Source organism: Alligator sinensis, unplaced genomic scaffold (genome assembly GCF_000455745.1).
Source record: "Alligator sinensis unplaced genomic scaffold, ASM45574v1 scaffold240_1, whole genome shotgun sequence".
NCBI classification, from domain to species: Eukaryota; Metazoa; Chordata; order Crocodylia; family Alligatoridae; genus Alligator; species Alligator sinensis.
Window position 1 is genome coordinate 2,274,102 of NW_005841902.1, and position 18,573 is coordinate 2,292,674.

At 42.0% G+C, this 18,573-nt stretch overlaps 1 protein-coding gene across 19 annotated transcripts in view; it reads right to left on the bottom strand.

Moving 5' to 3' along the window:
• The window catches only part of CUNH9orf3 (chromosome unknown C9orf3 homolog), a 307,749-nt gene that overhangs the window by 181,133 nt on the left and 108,043 nt on the right, over positions 1-18,573 (bottom strand). For 17 of the 19 annotated variants that reach the window (XR_003092784.1, XR_003092780.1, XR_003092782.1 and 14 more), the window contains 2 exons: positions 5,406-5,595; positions 3,093-3,202 (listed from right to left, as the gene is read on the bottom strand). Coding sequence is in view for 15 of the 19 variants with exons in the window: in XM_025197657.1 (XP_025053442.1) it covers positions 3,093-3,202; positions 5,406-5,595 (300 nt within the window). In the remaining 4 variants the exon portion in view is untranslated. The remainder of the gene's footprint in view (positions 1-3,092; positions 3,203-5,405; positions 5,596-18,573) is intronic. The other 2 variants (XM_025197654.1, XM_025197652.1) reach the window with 1 other exon arrangement.

An 18,573-nucleotide genomic window follows, 5' to 3' on the forward strand; every position in this document is an offset into this window, starting at 1 on the left:
TGAGCAGGAAGGGGTGCAGGGCCCCAGAACCCCCCTGCACCAATCTCCTCGACAGCTAGCAGGCGTCGTGGCCACAGCATGGGCCACCATCCCTGCAGCTGTCACCCCACTGCGCCTTAACACATGCAGTGTCACCCATGGCATGAGTTTTGCTTGTCCGCAGCTTGGGGTGCAGTTCCCCCAAACCCCTGCATCAATCTTCTTGAAACTTGGCAGGCTTTGTGGCCTTAGTAAGAGCTACCACCCCTGCAGTTTTGACCTCCCTTTGTTGTAACACACAGCCATGACATGAGTTTGGTTTTCAAGAATTTGGGGTACAGTTCCCCCGAGCCCCTGCACCGATCTTCTTGAAACTTGGCAGGTTTCATGCTCTCAGCAGAGGCTACAATCCCTGCAAGTTTCATCCAAATTGGACAAAAAACAACAAAGTTATAAATATTTCATTGATTTCCCCATTGTACCCTACGGCCAGATCTCCGAGGCGGCTCCGAAGCTTCAGAGCCGCTTCGGCCAGATCGGGCAGAAACCCAGTCCGGAGCTCCGGATCAGATCACAGCCATCCGAACGGGCGAGATCTGAAGCTGGATCGGATCACTTCCAACTTGCACAGGCCTACCTGCAACTGCAGCACTCAGGCTGGGAGATAAGGATCTCCCAGTGCCAGCCTCACAATCGTGTAGATGCCAGTCAGGCATCTACATGTGCGCTACTATGTGGTAACTACTCACAAGTAAATTTGCTACTTGCAAGTAGCAAATTTACTCACAATTAGAGTCAATTACTGTGCAATAAGCATCTGCATGTGCAGATGCAGTAATTAGCTCTGCCGCGCAGTAAAACGTTTTGTGTAGATGCGTCCAATAAGCAGTAGAAAACCTTTATATCCTGTTGCACTCAGTAGAATGTTCTTCTTGAGATTAGTGAAAATGAGCCACAGAAATCAGAGGCAAATGATCGCCAAACAGTGATCTGGCTTTAGGGAGCCTACTGTGAGACTCGTATTAGCGGCATAGTCTGAGAGAAGAAATAATTAGTGTTACTTTTAATTTTCAAAGAAAAATCCCTATTCAAAAGGCAAGCACCACAGAAAAGGAACAGAGCATGGGACATCTAGAGGGGGAGATGGAAAAGCATCAGTGTGGATTTCAAGACAAATAAACCCTACTTCATTGTCAAACTGGAAAGGGCATTTCAGCTATACAAAAGATTGTATTTTGTTATGCCACACACACAGAGGCTTTAAAAAGTAACAATGGTTTAATTAATGAAAAAAAGGAATACACAATTCCTTAACATTGAAACAAAGGAAAGCAAATGTCTAGATAAGCCCTCTATCACAAGAATCCATGTTCCTAAGCTAAAAATATTTTATTTAAAAAACACCCCAAACAACAGCAACTGTCAATCAGCGATTGTGTTGCTAGCAGCGGTATGGTGGCTAGTGATAAGGCTTTCTTTTGTATTTGTACCTATCATCAGACTACACGCTTGCAAATGTGTAACTTGTCTAGCCCAGCTTACAAGTTGGATATATAAGTCATCAATAAACATTAATTAAAGTGGCTATTGAAAAGACTACAGTTATGCAGAGCTGGTTACACAGCCTGGAGCATAATACTGTCCGAGGCAATAAGAGTCTGTTAGAAGGAACTTCTGGATAACTTGCTTCTTGTGAACTACATTATCCCAAAAAGGAAAGCTATTAGGCAACAATGGAAAAGTCTGGAGTTTACCACATGCTAAAGTATAGCCAAAAAAAAGAAAAGAGAAGACCAAGGGGGATTAGATAACACAGTCTTCCTAAACATAAAAAGTGCTCTCAAAGACAATGAACAATTGTTTTCCATAGCCACTGGGGTAAGAGGAAGAAGAAATTAGCTTAATTTGCAACCAAAAAAGATTTAGGCTGGATATTGAGGAAAAAACCAATCTTTTGAGGTGGAGAAACACTGGAACAATCTACCTACGGAAAACCGTGAAATCTTCTTTATTGGCAAGTTTTAGAAAGGGTTAAGACAAAAATCTCCCCAAAATGGGCTAGGCATACTTGCCTTTGTGCTGGGGGTTGGACTAGAGCAGTGGTTTTCAACCTTTTTTCATTTGTGGATTCCTAAAAAAAAAGTCGAATGGAGGTGCAAATTCCCTTTGGAAATTTCAAATGGATGTGCAGGCCCCTTTGAATTGTAAGTGTGGGTATTCACAGGCCCCTTTGAATTGTAAGTGTGGGTATTCGCATACTTTTGATTGATTGTAGTTGTATTTTGCGGACCTCCTGGGGTCCGCGGACCACAGGTTGAAAATCACTGGACTAGATTTTTTGAGATCCCTTCCGGCCTGGTAGAAACGATTCTATAATTTGGATATAGATCAGAAGCAAATCTATTTTCGTGGCCATGGGGTGGGGTGCCACACGCTGTACATTGTGGGGAGATTACACAGTCACTCCAGTTATCTCAAGGTAAAAGAATATGGCAAACCCCCAAGAAACCAGTCAGAACAGCCCAGATTGTTGAGTCATTGTTAGTGAAGCAACATGAAGTAATTCCTTGTTTGAGGTATTTCCTTGGTTACAATTGGAGGTGAGAAGAAGCCTCAATTTAGGTAACTGGAATACACACAACAAAAAACCTTTGTAAATAGCATCACTTACTGCTAAATAGAGAACAGGTCTGTATATTTTTAAAGCATTTCCTTTGAGTTTATGAACTTCATTCAGCCTGCCTCCCCTCTATGCTTATCTTTAGCCACAGAACAAAGTAACTGTTGTGGCTCAAACAGCAAACTTTATTCAGGAAATGGCCTCTTGCTATTTCCCTCAACAGAAGCACTTTTAAAATGTGTAAAGACATGTTATATCAGACTAAGCCCTATATTTTTGAAGATTTTTAGAGTAAAATCACATTAGACAGAAGATGAGTAACCTAGTTCAATTTAATTTGCGTATATTTCCCTACTGAAAGAAATAAGGAAATGTGATATATTTAATCAGATGATTTGGATGCATTTCCTTTGAAGGGGGAGGATGGATGGAGCAGCAAAATAGGAAAGAGAGAGAACGAGCAAAGGAAAACATTATACCATCATATTTTTACCTTAATACTTGCAGCTCTTCTTCAGAGTTCTGCACTTCATCTCTGAGCCGTCGCCAGCGGAGCAAAGCTTTCAGTTCCTGCTGCTCTCTTGCTTCATGACATGGCAGCTGCTTAGTATACAAAAGCACAGTTCATTGTTGTTTGTTGTTCTCAATGGTAAATAATTTCCTGATGTAAAAACTTGTTTTGTTTCCCTTTAACATGCAAAAGGAACAGAGAATGGTACAAACATCCACACCCTGGTTGGAAATCCATAGCTACTGTACAAAGAGTTAATAGCAGTACAGAGGAAATGGGAGCCTCACTGGGTGCATCAAATCAATAGTCGGTTAAATATTTCTGCCTGAGGAAGGAGATAGGCATGTTGTTTTCCCCTCGGTGACTGGGAATAAAAGAAACGAACATACAATCCAGATACCTGGCATATCAATTCTGGCTGCATCTTTGCTCTTCCCAGCCTTGAAAGCAGAAAGCTGTTCTGTGTCCTGATTTCACCCCTCTTTCCTAGTATCTCTGCCACACTGGTGAAAGCTCTCTGTTGTATCTTCCCCTTTCCCCACCCCCTGCTACAACCAAAGGAATATTTGCAGTAATGTTTTCTAATAAAATATACACCAGTTTGTCAGCTTACAAGCTAAAAACTAACTGTTGCTTTCCCCTTATGGAAAAATGGTTTGATATTCTCTTGCACTACCGTAATATTTCAGCTGCAACTGAAGTTATTGTGATGTCAGAGAGTATATTTGCATTCTAATTAAAATACAGCTATAAAACTACCTAATGGTTACAAAAAAAGAAAAGAAAGAACAAATACTTTTTATAAATCAGTAGAGATATAAACCATCCAGTTGTGATTTTTGTTGCTTGCTCCTTTCCTGCTCTCCAAAATCCTATTTGATGCCCTGTAATTTTTCAATTGGCTCAAAACAGAGTAATGACAATGAACCAAAACAGCTTGCAACAGGGGACTGACATTCAAGTGGGAGTCTCAGAAGTATTTGAAGATAGGAAGGGAGATGTAATTGAATAAAGACAACCTTTTTCCTCCATAAATGTTGTGCTGATAAAGTTTTTAATTTTATTTAGTGTAGTGCCATAAATACGTCTAGTACTTTATTAAACAAACAAAAACAGTGTCATCCAAGAAGTATTTGCAAGGTAATGCCCCAGTCTTACAAACTGCTTAATACATATGGAGTTACATTGACTTCAGCAGTGATCTAAATGGCTCTACATGGTCTACACATGTAGATCAGATTAAAGGACTGGGCCTAGTTAAAACAAGAGGAAGGGGAGATGAAAAAGACTCAGGAAATGGCTGAAATAGAGAAATATGATGATGACAAGAATGATAAGATCAGCGGTATCCAACTTGTCTGGTCCTGCAGACTGGATGAGTGGCACAAGGTTGGTCCACAGGCCCAATCTAGTGTGTGGGGCTGGTCTGAGGGCCCAATCCAGAGCACAGGGCTGTGTCATCACACCAGCAGAACTCCCCATAGGTCAGGAAATTTAGCAAAGGGATAAGTGGCAGGCGTATGAATTGTTGCAGTTCCAGAAGCCACAGCAATTAACACTGCCACCGTGCTCTCAATTACAAATTTAGAGACCTATAGGGACCCCTGTGGGCCAGATAACATGGCTCCAGGGACCAGATCAGGCCCCTGGACCATATCTTTGTCACCCCTCCATAAGATCACTACAGTGACAAATACATCTTATGCATCTCTTAAAAAAACAACAGATTAATCTTGTTTAGCCTCTTTGAAGAAGTTTTGAGGAGGAATGTAAAATGAGGAAAGGGTGAAGATATGTTGAACAACATCAAAAGGAAGGGTAGTAACAACTCTGTTATCATCTCTTCACATGTCAAACCTATTTCATCTTCATCATTATCCTCCAGATGCCAGGAAAGTTACCACTTTCAGGATTACTAGCATTGTCTATTATTTCAGATTTGAGGAAAGAGTTGAAGTGAGTGAAAGGTTGGAGAGCAACTAACTAGGCAATTTTGAGTAGCAATTTTCTGGCTTGATAGTCATCGAAACAAAGATGTTTCAGCTATTATTTGAACTGATCTATACCTTTGAAAAGATTCGGGTTCATTGTCAATCGATGTGGGTATAAGTAACGATAAAACAAGTTTAGAAAAACATAATCGAATGGTATCATAGCAGAATTAGCCTGCTAACCTACTACTATTAAATACAGATTTACAATAATTTCATTCAAATTAATATTAAAAGGCATTCAGTTGGGAATCTTCTTGATTTCTACCATATAAAACAAAGAGGCAGCTTATTGTCTTCGTACCTGTTGTGCTGCTGCCCAAAATACATCCTCCAAGTGAGTAGCAAACCCTTCACTGATCCATTCTTCAGTCCAATCACGAGCACCAATGGCCAATCCGAACCAAGCATGAGCAATTTCATGGCACAGACGTGTTCCACAGAGATGGCTCCCTCCAGGTAATACGCTCTGTGACAGGAAGATTATGTGTGGGCTGCATAATATGAATGAAGGACAAATACATTATAGACCAGTTACAGCATGCATTGCATGGCTAGAGTAATATGTAGACTTTATTAGTCTTGTCAGCCTGTTATTACTGTATGCATGCTAGGTCATGACAGATAGTTTATAGCTCAGGCGCTTTTAGGAATTAGGTTGTACTTTATTGTTGGCTGGCAAAGATTCAAGCTAAAATTCTGCCAAGCAGTTGTTTCATATTCAACCATCAAACAGCTATTACCTGTAATAAGTAACTTAAACCACAGTTTTATATTTTTCAAATTACAAGGCTGATTTATTTCAGTGGAAGCATTTATATTAAAGCCAGGACAATAAAAGAAGAGCAGGCGTGAATATGGAAAGCAGATATTTATCAGTTAAATGATCAAAGCTGGAAATAAATACAGAAAAAAATGTTTTAAAAAGAAAACAAATCACTATCCAAAAGCAACAAAGAACATATGAGGTAATGTGCACACACACAAGTCATATTTGATTTATTACACTCAAGACAAGCTAACATAACACAGTATAAGGACCATATACTATTATCCCCTTAGGAGGTGGAGAGTTGGAGTTAACAGTCTTTTTCCTTCACCCATTTCCATAACGTAAATGTGGATGTATGGTGTGTTCTTTCCCACTCCAGAAAGTCACCTACATTATGTAAAAGAATTCTTGTAACTCTGGGGTGTGGCAATCAGATATGGCGAGAAGATGGGAAAACAGCTAGTATATGTGATCTGATCCATTCAGGAAAATACATAAACTGTATTGCATGTCTTCTGCCAGAGCTGGACACAGGCATGGGCAAACCAGGTGGCCGCCCAGGGCCCGGACAGAAAGGGGCCCCGAAAATGGTAATTTTTTTTCATTGTCTGATTATTATTATCATCTCTGGCGAAAGAGGACCCAATACTAAAAGTTTGCCCAGGGCCACCAGGAATCTAGCTATAGTGCTGTCTCCTGCTCTTATCTTCTGCTCTAAGCTAGTCTGTGCCACTCACATGGTAAGTAGAAATTTATCCACCCTATGGAGATACCTACTACTCTTGAAATAAGGTGCCACTCAGTCCAAGTGTGACAGGGTCCCCAGGGGCTACTACCCAAAGGGCTAAAGGAGCAGGAATGGCTGCTAGTGCCACAGATAGGAGGATTAGAAAGGGCAGACAGGCACAATCCTTTCAAGCAGATAGAACAACATCTGAAAAATATGCGATTGCTAATCCCAGGGTTTCTCTGTCTCTACATAATCCGTATCCCAACTGTTTTCCCAGGTCCAGACAGCATGCGGCGGCAATACAATAGTAAAGCTCCAAAACCACAAGACTTTAGAGGTAAGTTTAGTTTCTTTAACATGGGAGGGGAGCACATGGCCTTAAGACATTTCCAAGAGGCAAATATTATTCGTCAGGTTCCAAAGAGCTTCCCCACCCTGCCTTACCCTTCCGTTAGAAATGTTAAAACACCTACAGCTTTCTTGCAACTAGTCTACATGTCTGGATTTGTGAATCTAAGCTATTATGCTGTGTGCCTAAACCAAAGATGGCTCTTGTGTGTGTGTATTTTTATACAATAATGTCTAAAAAGCAGATTAATGCATTCAAATCAGCTAATATCACAACAGATATTGCAAGAAGCTAAACTAGCAAAGGAATTAAGTCACTGAGAACAAAGAGAAAGAATAAACAGGACCTCTCCAAATGCCTGCCAAAACCAGCTCAGATTATTAAGAACAAAAAAAAAGTCAGAGAGAAAGAAATAAAAAGTACAGAAGCTGCAGAACATGATGAGACACTCCCTTTTATTATAAAGCCCCTGCTGAGAAGAATAACTGTAACTTGGAGGTATTACTGTGGTCATTTTTAAGTAAATGACCCCTAACTGTGGCATGTGCAGCACTACAAAGAAAAACCATAGAAAAGCCAAGTAAATAACATTCCAGACATACTGCTGGCAGTGTTTCGGCCATTTAGTTAAACAAAGCAAAAGTAACTCCATGCCTTATAAACAGGCTCACAGGAGGGTTTGCGTTTCAAGTATCCCCTTTATGGATGTGAAAAGCAAAGGTAAAAATTCTGCTTTCCGGTTTCACAGTTTCTAGTCTAAGGTACTTAAATAACAGGAATGTCACATTTTGACAATATAGTCCTTTTATGAAAAAAATACAAAGATAGTTTTGGTGAGGAACTGCGCAGGTGTCATGTTTGAGCCTCAGTGCAAATACTGGGAAGTGATTCTTAACCATGGTGCCAAGGCACCCTGCAGTGTTGCAAGATCCTTGCATATATGCTGCTGGAGTAGTAGCTGTGCTGGTGGGGGCATCTCTTGTCCCCTCAGGTACAGTTTTGCTTACCAGGACTAGTTCTCAACCTCTATATTTCCAAAAGTTATGGAGGGGTAACTTGAGGCCAAAAAGGTTGAGAATCACTGCTGTAGAGCTTCCTATGAGTCTGGAAAATAAAGGCACATGAAAAGGCAGACTTTCATTTTAGGAGCAATTATGCTCATCCCATCCCTTCCCCATAAAATACTTCTTTTCAATTTGTTCTCTTTCATCATTCTGACTCTTCTTTCTGCTCAGAGTATCCCAGACAGAGGTCTGACCACAGAGCAATTCAAGGTAATTACCCCAGTGTGTCCCAGCCTCACCCATCCCAAGGTCTAAACTCGTTGCCTTCACAGCGTTTCCAATGCTCACTAGTTTGGGAAGAAGTCTGAGTCTTCAACTACAAACCTATATATTTGACTTCTAGAGATAGAATTTTCAACTTCTATTTGAAGACCCTAGGTTTAGTCCCCTCTCTCCTCAGAGGACATTATGTTCTAATGTACAATACAGAATGTCACCCATATTGGTGGCTACAATATTGTCCCTCAAGTCTTGATAAATGCAATAGTGTCTTCATATAAAAGCTAAGATAATAGGAATAATGATAAAATTGTAGCATCCAGTAAAATTTCCCAAAGGTATGGCTTTCAACAATTTATTGTTAGGGACCACTGTAATTCAGGCTTCAACAAGGAGAAAAGCAGGCTCCCTGCAGGCCCACCAGAGGCAATTTCAGGTATTTTTCTCTCTAGCCTCTGACTTAGGGAGCCTGCCATGTGGTTGAGTACCATTGAAGAGCAGTGCACAGGCTGTTCTACAACTGTTTAAAAAAAGTAAAGCTCACAATTTATTAAACAACAACTTTTAAGTAAAGCTCACCACTTAGAATTCTTAATGAAACCATCATAAATAAATTTTATTAAGCATCAACTTTTACTTAGGGTTGGAAGGAACCTCAGAAGGTCATCTAGTCCAACCCCCTGCTCAAAGCAGGACCAGCCTCAACTATATCATCCCAGACAAGGCTTTGCTTAGCTGGCTGGATGTGGGGTGAGTGGGGTGAGGCTGGGGGTGAGGGACAGTTCCCCCCTCCCAGGTGGCTGCCCCCAGAGCCAGGTGTGGGGCAGGGCCTTACCTTACTCCAGCGCAGGGTCTTTTAAGCCCTACTTTGTTCTGCTGCCACGTAGGAAAGGAGGGGAATTTTCTTCTCCCTTTCTCTGTGCTGCAGGGAAGAGCAGGGCTCAGGAGATCCATATTAGGTGTCTGCCCCCACGGCCAAGCATGGGGCAGAAGGTTCCCCCACTGCAGGAGCTACCCCACCCGGCATGCGTCTCCCAAGGCCCGCTCTGCTCTGCTGAGCAGAGAAGGGGAAAAGGATATTCCTCTCCATTCCTGCATGGCAGCAAAATGAAGTGGGGATTGGGAGAGCCATGCCTGCTAGGGGGAAGCCCCTGCAGCAGGGTACCCTGCGCCCCACAGCTGGCTGTGGAAGCAGACACCTGGTATGCCTATGTCCGCAGCCCCTTAGGGCAGTGGGGACCTTACCTGCTCCACTCTGGGCAGGGCTTTTAAACTCTCCACGAAAGTGGGGAATCGAACAACCTAATTGGCTGAGCTCGAGCAAAGGCTCAACCTGTACTAGGCTGCCCCCGGAAACATGTGGGGCTTCCACAGTGTTTCTGGGGTTCTGCTGCCTTTCTTCTCTGTGCTTCAGGTAAGTATTTAAAAACTTTTTTCCATGCCCTCCCTCTGCCCTGCGGTTTCAGGCCATTTCCAGCCAAATTACAGTTTTCTGTGGCTTTGGGGTAAATGCTAAATTCCAGGCTTTCCCCTGAAATCCCCTGAAATCATATGCCTGCATTTCTGGAATAAGAAGGGACTATCTACCGACCTCCATATCAGTTCAACCATCGCAGGTTAGGCTAACCTGCAAAAAGTGGATCAATTCAGGCTCAGACTTTGTGAATGTCTGTCCCTAGTCTTGAAGATCGGATACAATATTTTAGCCTGAATTAGTGTGATCTTTATATTTGACACAAAATCCCAAGGTTTGCAATAATATCTGTGCTGGTACACTTTGGTGCTTTTCATCTGAATTCTTCCAGCTTTTATTTTGACAACTGTATTGTGTCACCTTAAATATTTCCACAGTACAAAACTGAAAACAATGGACTATCTCCAGCTGTTTATTTTTTCCCATTTAGAAATCTGGTTTGCTGAATAAGAGAGAGACACATAATGTCTGACCTCTGGTCTTACTCACTGTGACAGATCTTCTCTATCAATGACATTGTCAAAATGAAAATATTGCTGCTGTGTTAGGTGTAGATTTTGCAATTTATTCTCAGGCACTGGACGGGTGTAAGGTTTGAAGTAATTTAAACACCTTTGAACCACTTCAAAGGCTGAGGAGACAGATGTATATGCCTTTTGTAGGACTCCAAAAAAACAGCAAAAGCACTCCAAAAAGAATCCTGTAGGAAACAACTGTTATTTTAGAAATGCTTCAAAACAAAACACTCTACATGCTCTACAGGGGGTGTGGTCCTCCAACATCCCAAAGTGCTCTGGTCCTTTCTCCTCCCCCAAGGGAAGGGGAGAGAACAAGTGTTCTTTGCCTCTGCTCTTCCTCAGCACCCCTCCCATCAGAGCCCCCATACCACCTGCCACTCTCCTGGCTTGTTGGCATGGGGAGGGATGCCGGGAGGTCACAGGGTAGTCTGTGATAATAGAAAGTAGAGGCAGCACACAATGGGAGCCCCTATAGACATTCAGGTAAACGTGTGATAGGATCTGATGTGTGATCCACACAATTGTGCCTCCTGCCATGCCATGTAGAATCCAGCATCAAATCTTATCACGCCTTATTGTCAGAGGAGGGCGAGCCTGGGATCACTATCCCAGGCTTCCTCTGCACTGGCAAGTAGCAAGCTACTTCAGCTGTGGGGTGCACTGGCAAGGAGCAAGCTCTGCAGCTCCATGGGGTGCTGCCAGGACAGAGAGTCTCATCAGCTGTGGGCCTCTCTGTCCCAGTAGCCATGGGTTACTGCCAGGATTAAAAGCCCCTTCAGTTATTGCACATTTTCCAGCTCTAACTTTATAGCTGGATGGACCTTTTGATGGTGTGATATTTACTCTGCACATAGAGCTGGTCTAAATTAATTGTGCAATAAACCAGTTAATTATGTAATTGTTGTTTGTCCTTCAAATTTGAAGATGACCATGACATCACCAGTTGGTTTGGTTTCTGCGAACATGTGAATGGCTGATCAGGCCAATTTGTACTTTGAACTATCTATGGCACACTGAGCAAGAAATGCCGTTTCGGGGTGCTTGATCAACAGCAGACATGCTGGTGTTGCAAGATTTATGCTGTTTGCATTTCTGCTCTGCCTTAGCAGTTCTTCTCTGCTCACAGATGGTAGCTCCAGTATGGATGAGGCTTCATCAGGTGGAATGATCATGAGCAAGTTCTTCCCAGAACTTCGGGTCAATGTTGAAATGTTTCAAGAATGACTTGAAGGAGTCCTTGAAGTGTTTCTTCTAGCCTCCCTGAGAGCCCTTTTCCACAATGCTAACTGTGTAAATGAGGTCTCTCAAAGTTATTTGAATGTAAGCAGAGCTGCAATTGGAAAAAAAAATTGGGAAATACTCTTGTAAATGGGACGTAAGCATCTAACTTGCTTTATGAATACCACTCCCATGCCTTGGCCCCTAAAAGCTACGTTTTGTGACATTCAGTGTTGCCATGTCCAAGTCCTTTGTGGCTGTGACCAAACTAATGTAATTATTATACTGAAAAGAATTAAATTGTAGACACATGAGTATATCTATGTGAGACATTTACTGTGGAGCTGCCAAATTAGATCCACAGTAAGATGTCACCATCTTCACATATGGTGCTATTAGGATGCAGTAAACTAATTAACTCCGCTGCAGTATAGTACTATCCTGCTCCGAAGACTGCTTATATGTCTTTTTTATTAAATAGCCAGTGGGTAAAATGCATAAGGACCATTTGAAACGGGTATCAGACGGTGAAGGCACATATTTGAGCTTCCTCAAGCTACGGAGGGCCAAGAATCCAGATCTTTCACATTATGTGCAACTATTGTTGAACCACTAGGCTAGTAATATCAAAAGTGGATACTGCAACCACTACCAATGATTTTGAACGAAAGTAGTCATGACTGCTGCGCTTTCTCTATCTTCACAGAGTCACAGCTAAAACTAAGCAGCATTGCAAGAGATTTCTTGTTATCCCCCCTCCTCCACCCACCTGCAACATCCTGCAATATGCATTTGCTTTTGATATCCAATAAACAGACTCAGGGCAAGTTCTTCCTTAACAAAATCAATCACTGCTCTTGTGGCTTATTCAGACAGCAACTGATATATATGTACTCTTAGTAGCTTTTGAATTGGAGTCTTGGTCTTTCAAAGACTTTGTCTATTTTACTTAAAGAATTTTATTTAAAAATTTCCCCTGGAAACAAGGGTACCTTGGGTACCTTCTGATTAACAAAACTATATTGGAAACATTTATAAGAGCTGTAAAAATATGACTTGTTTATCCCAAGGGACCTCTACTTTTGCCTGAAGAAAAACTAATCATATTAGGCTTAACTAAAATGGATGCAAGAAGTCAAATCCTATTCCACTGATTGAGCATTTAAGTGGACTTAAGTGCCTAAGAACAATTCTTTCTATCATTTTCAAGTACCTCAAAATCCATTAATCGACCTATTTTTGTAACACTACATCATCTTACAGTTAAGAATCTGCATCACAAAAAAGTAGCAAGAAGAAAGAAGACCCACCCACTTATTGTATTAATAGTTTTTCAGGGACTTGAACAAGGTGGAATAGGATCATACTTGGGCACTTAGGCATCTATACATGTGCAGTTTAATTAGAGCAGCTCCAAGAACCTCTCTAATTAAAGTGTCCACGGTGTCACCACATCTATTCATCATCCCATGCTTCAAAATGGCAGTGGGGACACTTGAACTAAAGCTTATTCAATGAGCTTTAGTTCAAGTGCCCTCGCCACCACTTAGAAGCCCAGGGACACTGAATAGACGTGATGTGGAGGCTGCTGGAGCACGTTAATTAACACTCCAGAAGACTTTATTAACCAAGCCTGCTCCAACACATGCTAATTAGCTTACGTCAGAGCAGACATCCAGAACATATTTAGGTGTCTGTAAGTCCCAAATGCATGTTTAATAGGTAGAACGGAGACTGGCCCAAGGTCTCAGTTGAAAAATGTGCGTGTGGGTGTGGGTGGGGGGTTGTATGTGTGTGTGTGTGTTGATGCATTTTCCAGTGAGCAATCTAACCACTGCACAAGAGAACTAGAACATCTTACACACTGCAGCTAGCTCCTCATAATTAAAAAAAAATCACCAATTCAAGAAACCTCAGAAGAGATTTCTATTCACAAATTAAAGAGTAATATAGTAGGCTCTATAAACAGTGTATTGGTACAACTTTGTACATGATTTTTCAGTTTTGAAGGGTCACATGACTATACGTCCACACCAAAGCTTTGAAAATGTAAACTCCTAGCCTAGTAAAAACAAACAAACAAAAAACCTCCACGCCTGAGAAACTTATTTTTCCTTCTAAAACTGAAACAACAAATTCAACTGCATTATAACCAAAGCTTTCTATTAAACCACCATTCAAACAAATGTACCTCACATGCAGGATTTGAACTTCTAAGAAAAAAGAGCCCACGTATGAAAGTGGGGTCAATTATCTCAAGAAACCAAGTTTAAAACGTACAGTAGTAGCTGTTAGGGCTGTGCGAAACTTTGGCAGCCATTTCATTTTGGAGGTGTTTCGGCACCCGAAACACCAAATCCAAAACAAAATGGAAGGCTCTGAAACATCTCTGAAATGAAACAAAACCATCTGAAACCTTTCAGAAAATTTCAAAGTTTCAGAACCAGGCTTGCAGGGAAACAGAAACTAAGAAGAGGGAGAGGGAGGAGGGGGGGAAGGACTGCTCTAATATTGACATCTGTAGCTGGCCAGTGTCTGTGATCTGTCCCTGAGGTCCCTTCCAATCCCAGTGTTCTGGGGGACGGACAGCAGCCTGTGGTCATCCCACACGGAGATCTGGGGGCCTGCACCCCTTGAGAGGAGTCTGGCACAGCCCCACAGCCCTCACAGAGGGCGCAGGCCCCCGGATCTGCATGTGGGATGACGGCATACTGCCACTGCTGGTTGGGACCAGCACCAGCACCCGAGTCTCCTCGGCGCAGCGTGCACTGAGCGCTGGAAAGAACCCAGTGGTGGCGCTGGCCCTAGCCTGCAGTGGCAGCCTGCTGTCATCCCACATGCAGAGCCAGGGGCCCACGTCGCCTAGGAGGAGTCTGAAACAGCTGTGCAGCCCCCCCAGGCGCCACAGGCCCCCAGATCTGCAAGCGGGATGACAGCATGCTGCTGCTGCCGGCAAGTGATACGAGTTTTGCTTTGAACAGTTTGAGGTGCACTTTCACAGAAACCCCTGCATCTATCTCCTTGACACTTGGCAGACTTCATGGCCTCAGAAGGGGCTACCATCTCTGCAATGTTCATCCGAATCAGGCAAGAAATGACGAAGATATAGGCATTTTAGTGATTCCCCATTATTGCCTATGGCTGAATCACCAAAACAGCATCGAAACTCCGAAACAGATTCAGCCGAATGTAAATGGAAGAGTGATCCAAAACACTAAAATGAATCACTGTCCCTCCAAAATGGCCAAATCTGAAACCAAATTGAAACGTAGCCATTTTGCACAGCCTAGCAGCCATTAAAGCAGGGGCTACCTTTACGTAGTTGAATAAACTATATATACATGTATGTTCAGGTGACAAGCAAAACTTCCAGAACACTGAACTCAAGCATTAGTCTTACCAGCAATCAATCAATCCAGGGCTGTCCAACTCGCAACCCATGGATGGCATGCAGCCCACAAGGGGTTAATGCGTGGTCCCTGGGCTCTCACCCAGCCACCACTCCTTCTATTGCTCTGGCTGCAATAGCAGCCAGAGTCTCCAGGCGCCCCCTCCTTTCTCCAGATACCATTTCCTGCCTTTACCCCTTGCAGCATTGGCGAGTGGGGGAGGGAGGCATGAAAATCTTGCTTACACATCCAAGAAGCACAACAGTAGAAGGAAGGTGCTTTCATGGGAATGTAATACATTGGGAAGGATGGGTCGCAATATCTGTACGGCACAGCTGGTGCAGCCAAAGTAGCATGTGGCCCCCTAGACCTTAGAAATTGAACAGCCCTCAATCAATCAATCGACCAATCTTTCTTTCCTTATTTTCTTCCTTCCTTTCTGTTTAATACATTAAAGTTTGGAGTTTGAGGCTCAGTTCTGGCTTCAAGTGTCCCAGACAACATTCGATGAGACAAGGCAGCAAAGTTACCAAAATCTTTCAGTGAGGACTTCTGAGTTTTTCTCCAGCCCCCTCTTAATTCTTGTTCCCATGCTTCATGGAAAGAAAGGATATAGGATGTAAATAGGGCTACTAGTTTCTTTCAAAAGCTCCTTCTGATACAAGAAAAAAAATTCTGTAGGTGTCATTATAGTCAAAACATAATGTAACTTGCCTGGGGTTAATGCTTTCATAAACTGTTCTAAGTCTATTTTAAAAGTTCTTATTCAAATGAAGAACCCAGTTAAGAGCAGGATGAAGGCAGATCCAGCTCAGCTCTTTTTGGGCTGTGAACTGAATGACCCAACCTTGGGACCATTTTAATATGAACTGTCAATGATGGTTATCAAATGCCACTTCCTTTCTGGCCAGATGAGAGCAAAACCCTGAGTAAAGTGGAGAATAAAAATAAAAATCCTTATTCAAATCTCAAAGCTGGTCATGGAGAGGCTGCACGTACAGGTAGCACCCCCATGATGTCAGTCCTGCTATATTCCAACCTCTTGCAATCCTGCTTGTAGATGTATATTAATGAAAAGAAATTCCAGGGCATGTTTTGTGGATTTTTCCTGGACAGTATTCTCCCTCCAGTGAAAGTATAGCAGTACCAAGGAATTTAGGCCTCCTGTATCTGCAAGATATGTGCACTGACCATCTGAACGTAGCTGGGCTGAAATGTTAGTAATATAATTATCCAGAGGACAGTGGCAAAATTTATCAGCATCCCTATATTCAGGGAAATTGCTTTCTGGCCAAAGGTCCATTTTTAAAGGGGGTCTTGGAAGTGGACTTCACTAGGAAAACAGATGAGGTTTGTGTCATTCTTTGCTTCTTTTATGATGTAGAAAAAGGTCCTGGAATAATTACAGACAGTTATAAGGTGTGACAAAAGAACTAGACACCTCTTCAATTTCCAATTTTTATCCAGATTTGTTGGTCCAGTGTTTGGGTCAGATCACAATACTAAGTATTGCACATCCCTTATAAAAAGTTTGAACAGCATTTTTTGGTAGTAAATGTTACAGTACTCTAAAATAGTTTGTGTTAAAAATTTGTCAGCTTTCAAAATAAAAATATTTTTGAGCTAAAAGTTGCAATGCTTGGTCTGTCAAAATATTTTTTTCCTTTTAATTTAATGAAAGTGGTAAGGGAAATCCCTCAAGTCATCATGACTTCATAAATACACACACCTGCCTCACTGTAAAATATCTTTCTACATTTTACTCACCCAAATGATTAAAAAACAGTTCAACTTCTAAGCACTGCATGAGTACTCTTTACTGAGTACTAGCTTCACTAAAATTTGGAAAAAAAATTGTTTCTTTTATCTGAGAGACCGGAGCAATTTCTGCTCTCAGAAGAATGTATAATGCTCCCATGTGACTTCAAGGGAAACTACATACACATATCTAAGAATCTGGTCCATAATCTGGAGGATGAAACTTGTATCCAGATTTTGCATGAACTGTTTTCCAGACACACTTCTACTTCCCACCCCTCAAAAATATGATGGAAGTTCTTGCATTATGATTTGTTTCTGTAAGAATGGTACAGTTGCAAAACTAAATGTTTGAAAATGCTCAATTTAATATTACTCATTAGTATTTATTCTTATTCATTTATATGTAATGTGACAATGTAGAAGCACCAATCTAATTTTAAATAATTATTTAAGTAAAGAAAATACATGCAAAATGTGACCCCAGTTTAACATTCTAGAAAAAGAGCATTTAAATATTATCATAAGAGTACTGTCATGGAAACAGATACAGACTCGCAATGGAGCATAAATCATTCCCCTGTTCTCTTTTCACAAATACAAAGCATTTTCTTGCAAAAAAAAAACAAACCCCCAGCCCCACCCTCCAAACTCTCCCTGTTCCTCTTCACAACACATCCATGGAGAGGTAAAAAATAATGTTGTTTTTTTACAGTGGAAATGCACATAGCTTGTGTCCTCTTGCAGCCTTTTAAAAAATGAGACTGACACTTAACATTCAGAAGACTAAGCTCCCCCATCAACAAGATCTTAATTAGCAGACCCCGGCTCTGGTAATTCAGATTAACGGTAAGACTGGAGAACACCAAGTACTTCCTGTACCTCAGAAGCCATCTCTTTCAGAAGGCTGACATCAATGACGAAATCCAACATCACCTCACATGTGCATGTGTAGCCTTTGAGGAAATGGGTGTTTGATGATCATGACATCAGATGCGAAACCAAGCTCCATGGTTTATCAAGTAGTTGTGATCCCCACCTTACTCTACAGAGCTGAGATGAGGTCAACGTACAGGAGACATCTCAAGATGTTGAAGAAGTACCATCAAGGCTGCCTGCAGAAGATCACTGAATCCAGTAAGAAGATGGACACACCAATATTGATGTCCTCTTGCAAACAAACACCACAAGTATTGAGGTGATGATCATCTGACCTCAACTTTGCTGGGCTGGCCACATCATCTGGATGTCCTACTCCAGACTCCTAAAGCAAGTCTTATTCTCTCAGCTCAGTCAAGGTGTGTGCTCAAGAGGAGGTAAGAGAAAGTGTCCTCAAGGTCAGCTTGAAAAATGCAACATCAACATCAACTCATGAGAACTATCGCACAGGCCCACCCCAAATGGAGGACAAGATTGCTGCAAGGATCTCAGTTCTTTGAAACCTTACAATGACAACAGGAGAAAAGCAGAAGTGGCAAAACAGTGCATCATGGACCAAATCAAGAATCTGAAGTCACCCACCCCACATGGAAATATGCGCCTGGAGTTGCAGCAGAATGTGTTGATGCTGCATCAGCCTTGTCAGCCATCTTCAGACCCCCAGACAAGACAATCATGGATGACAATCATCCTTGACTGCAAGGGACTGCAGAAGAAGATTTACTTGAATATAAAATTACCTTGAATATAAGACGACCCCCCAATAATTAGTTTTTATATATGGAAACTTTGTCAATTTATTATAATTTTCCAGGTATAGAAGCTAAGTATTGGAGGAGTGTCTTGAATCCCACACCTGCCTGCTACAGCAAGGAAAGCAGTGGCTGGGGGTGGGGTGAGGTCAGATGTCTCCTTGTCCTCTGCTCCACCTACTTCTTTCCCCTTCAGTCTTGCTGCTCTCCTGACACCTGCACCACCCACCCCAGTTCTCCACAACCTCTGCCCTCCCCGCAACTATTCCCCCCAGTCTCTGCCTCTTTCC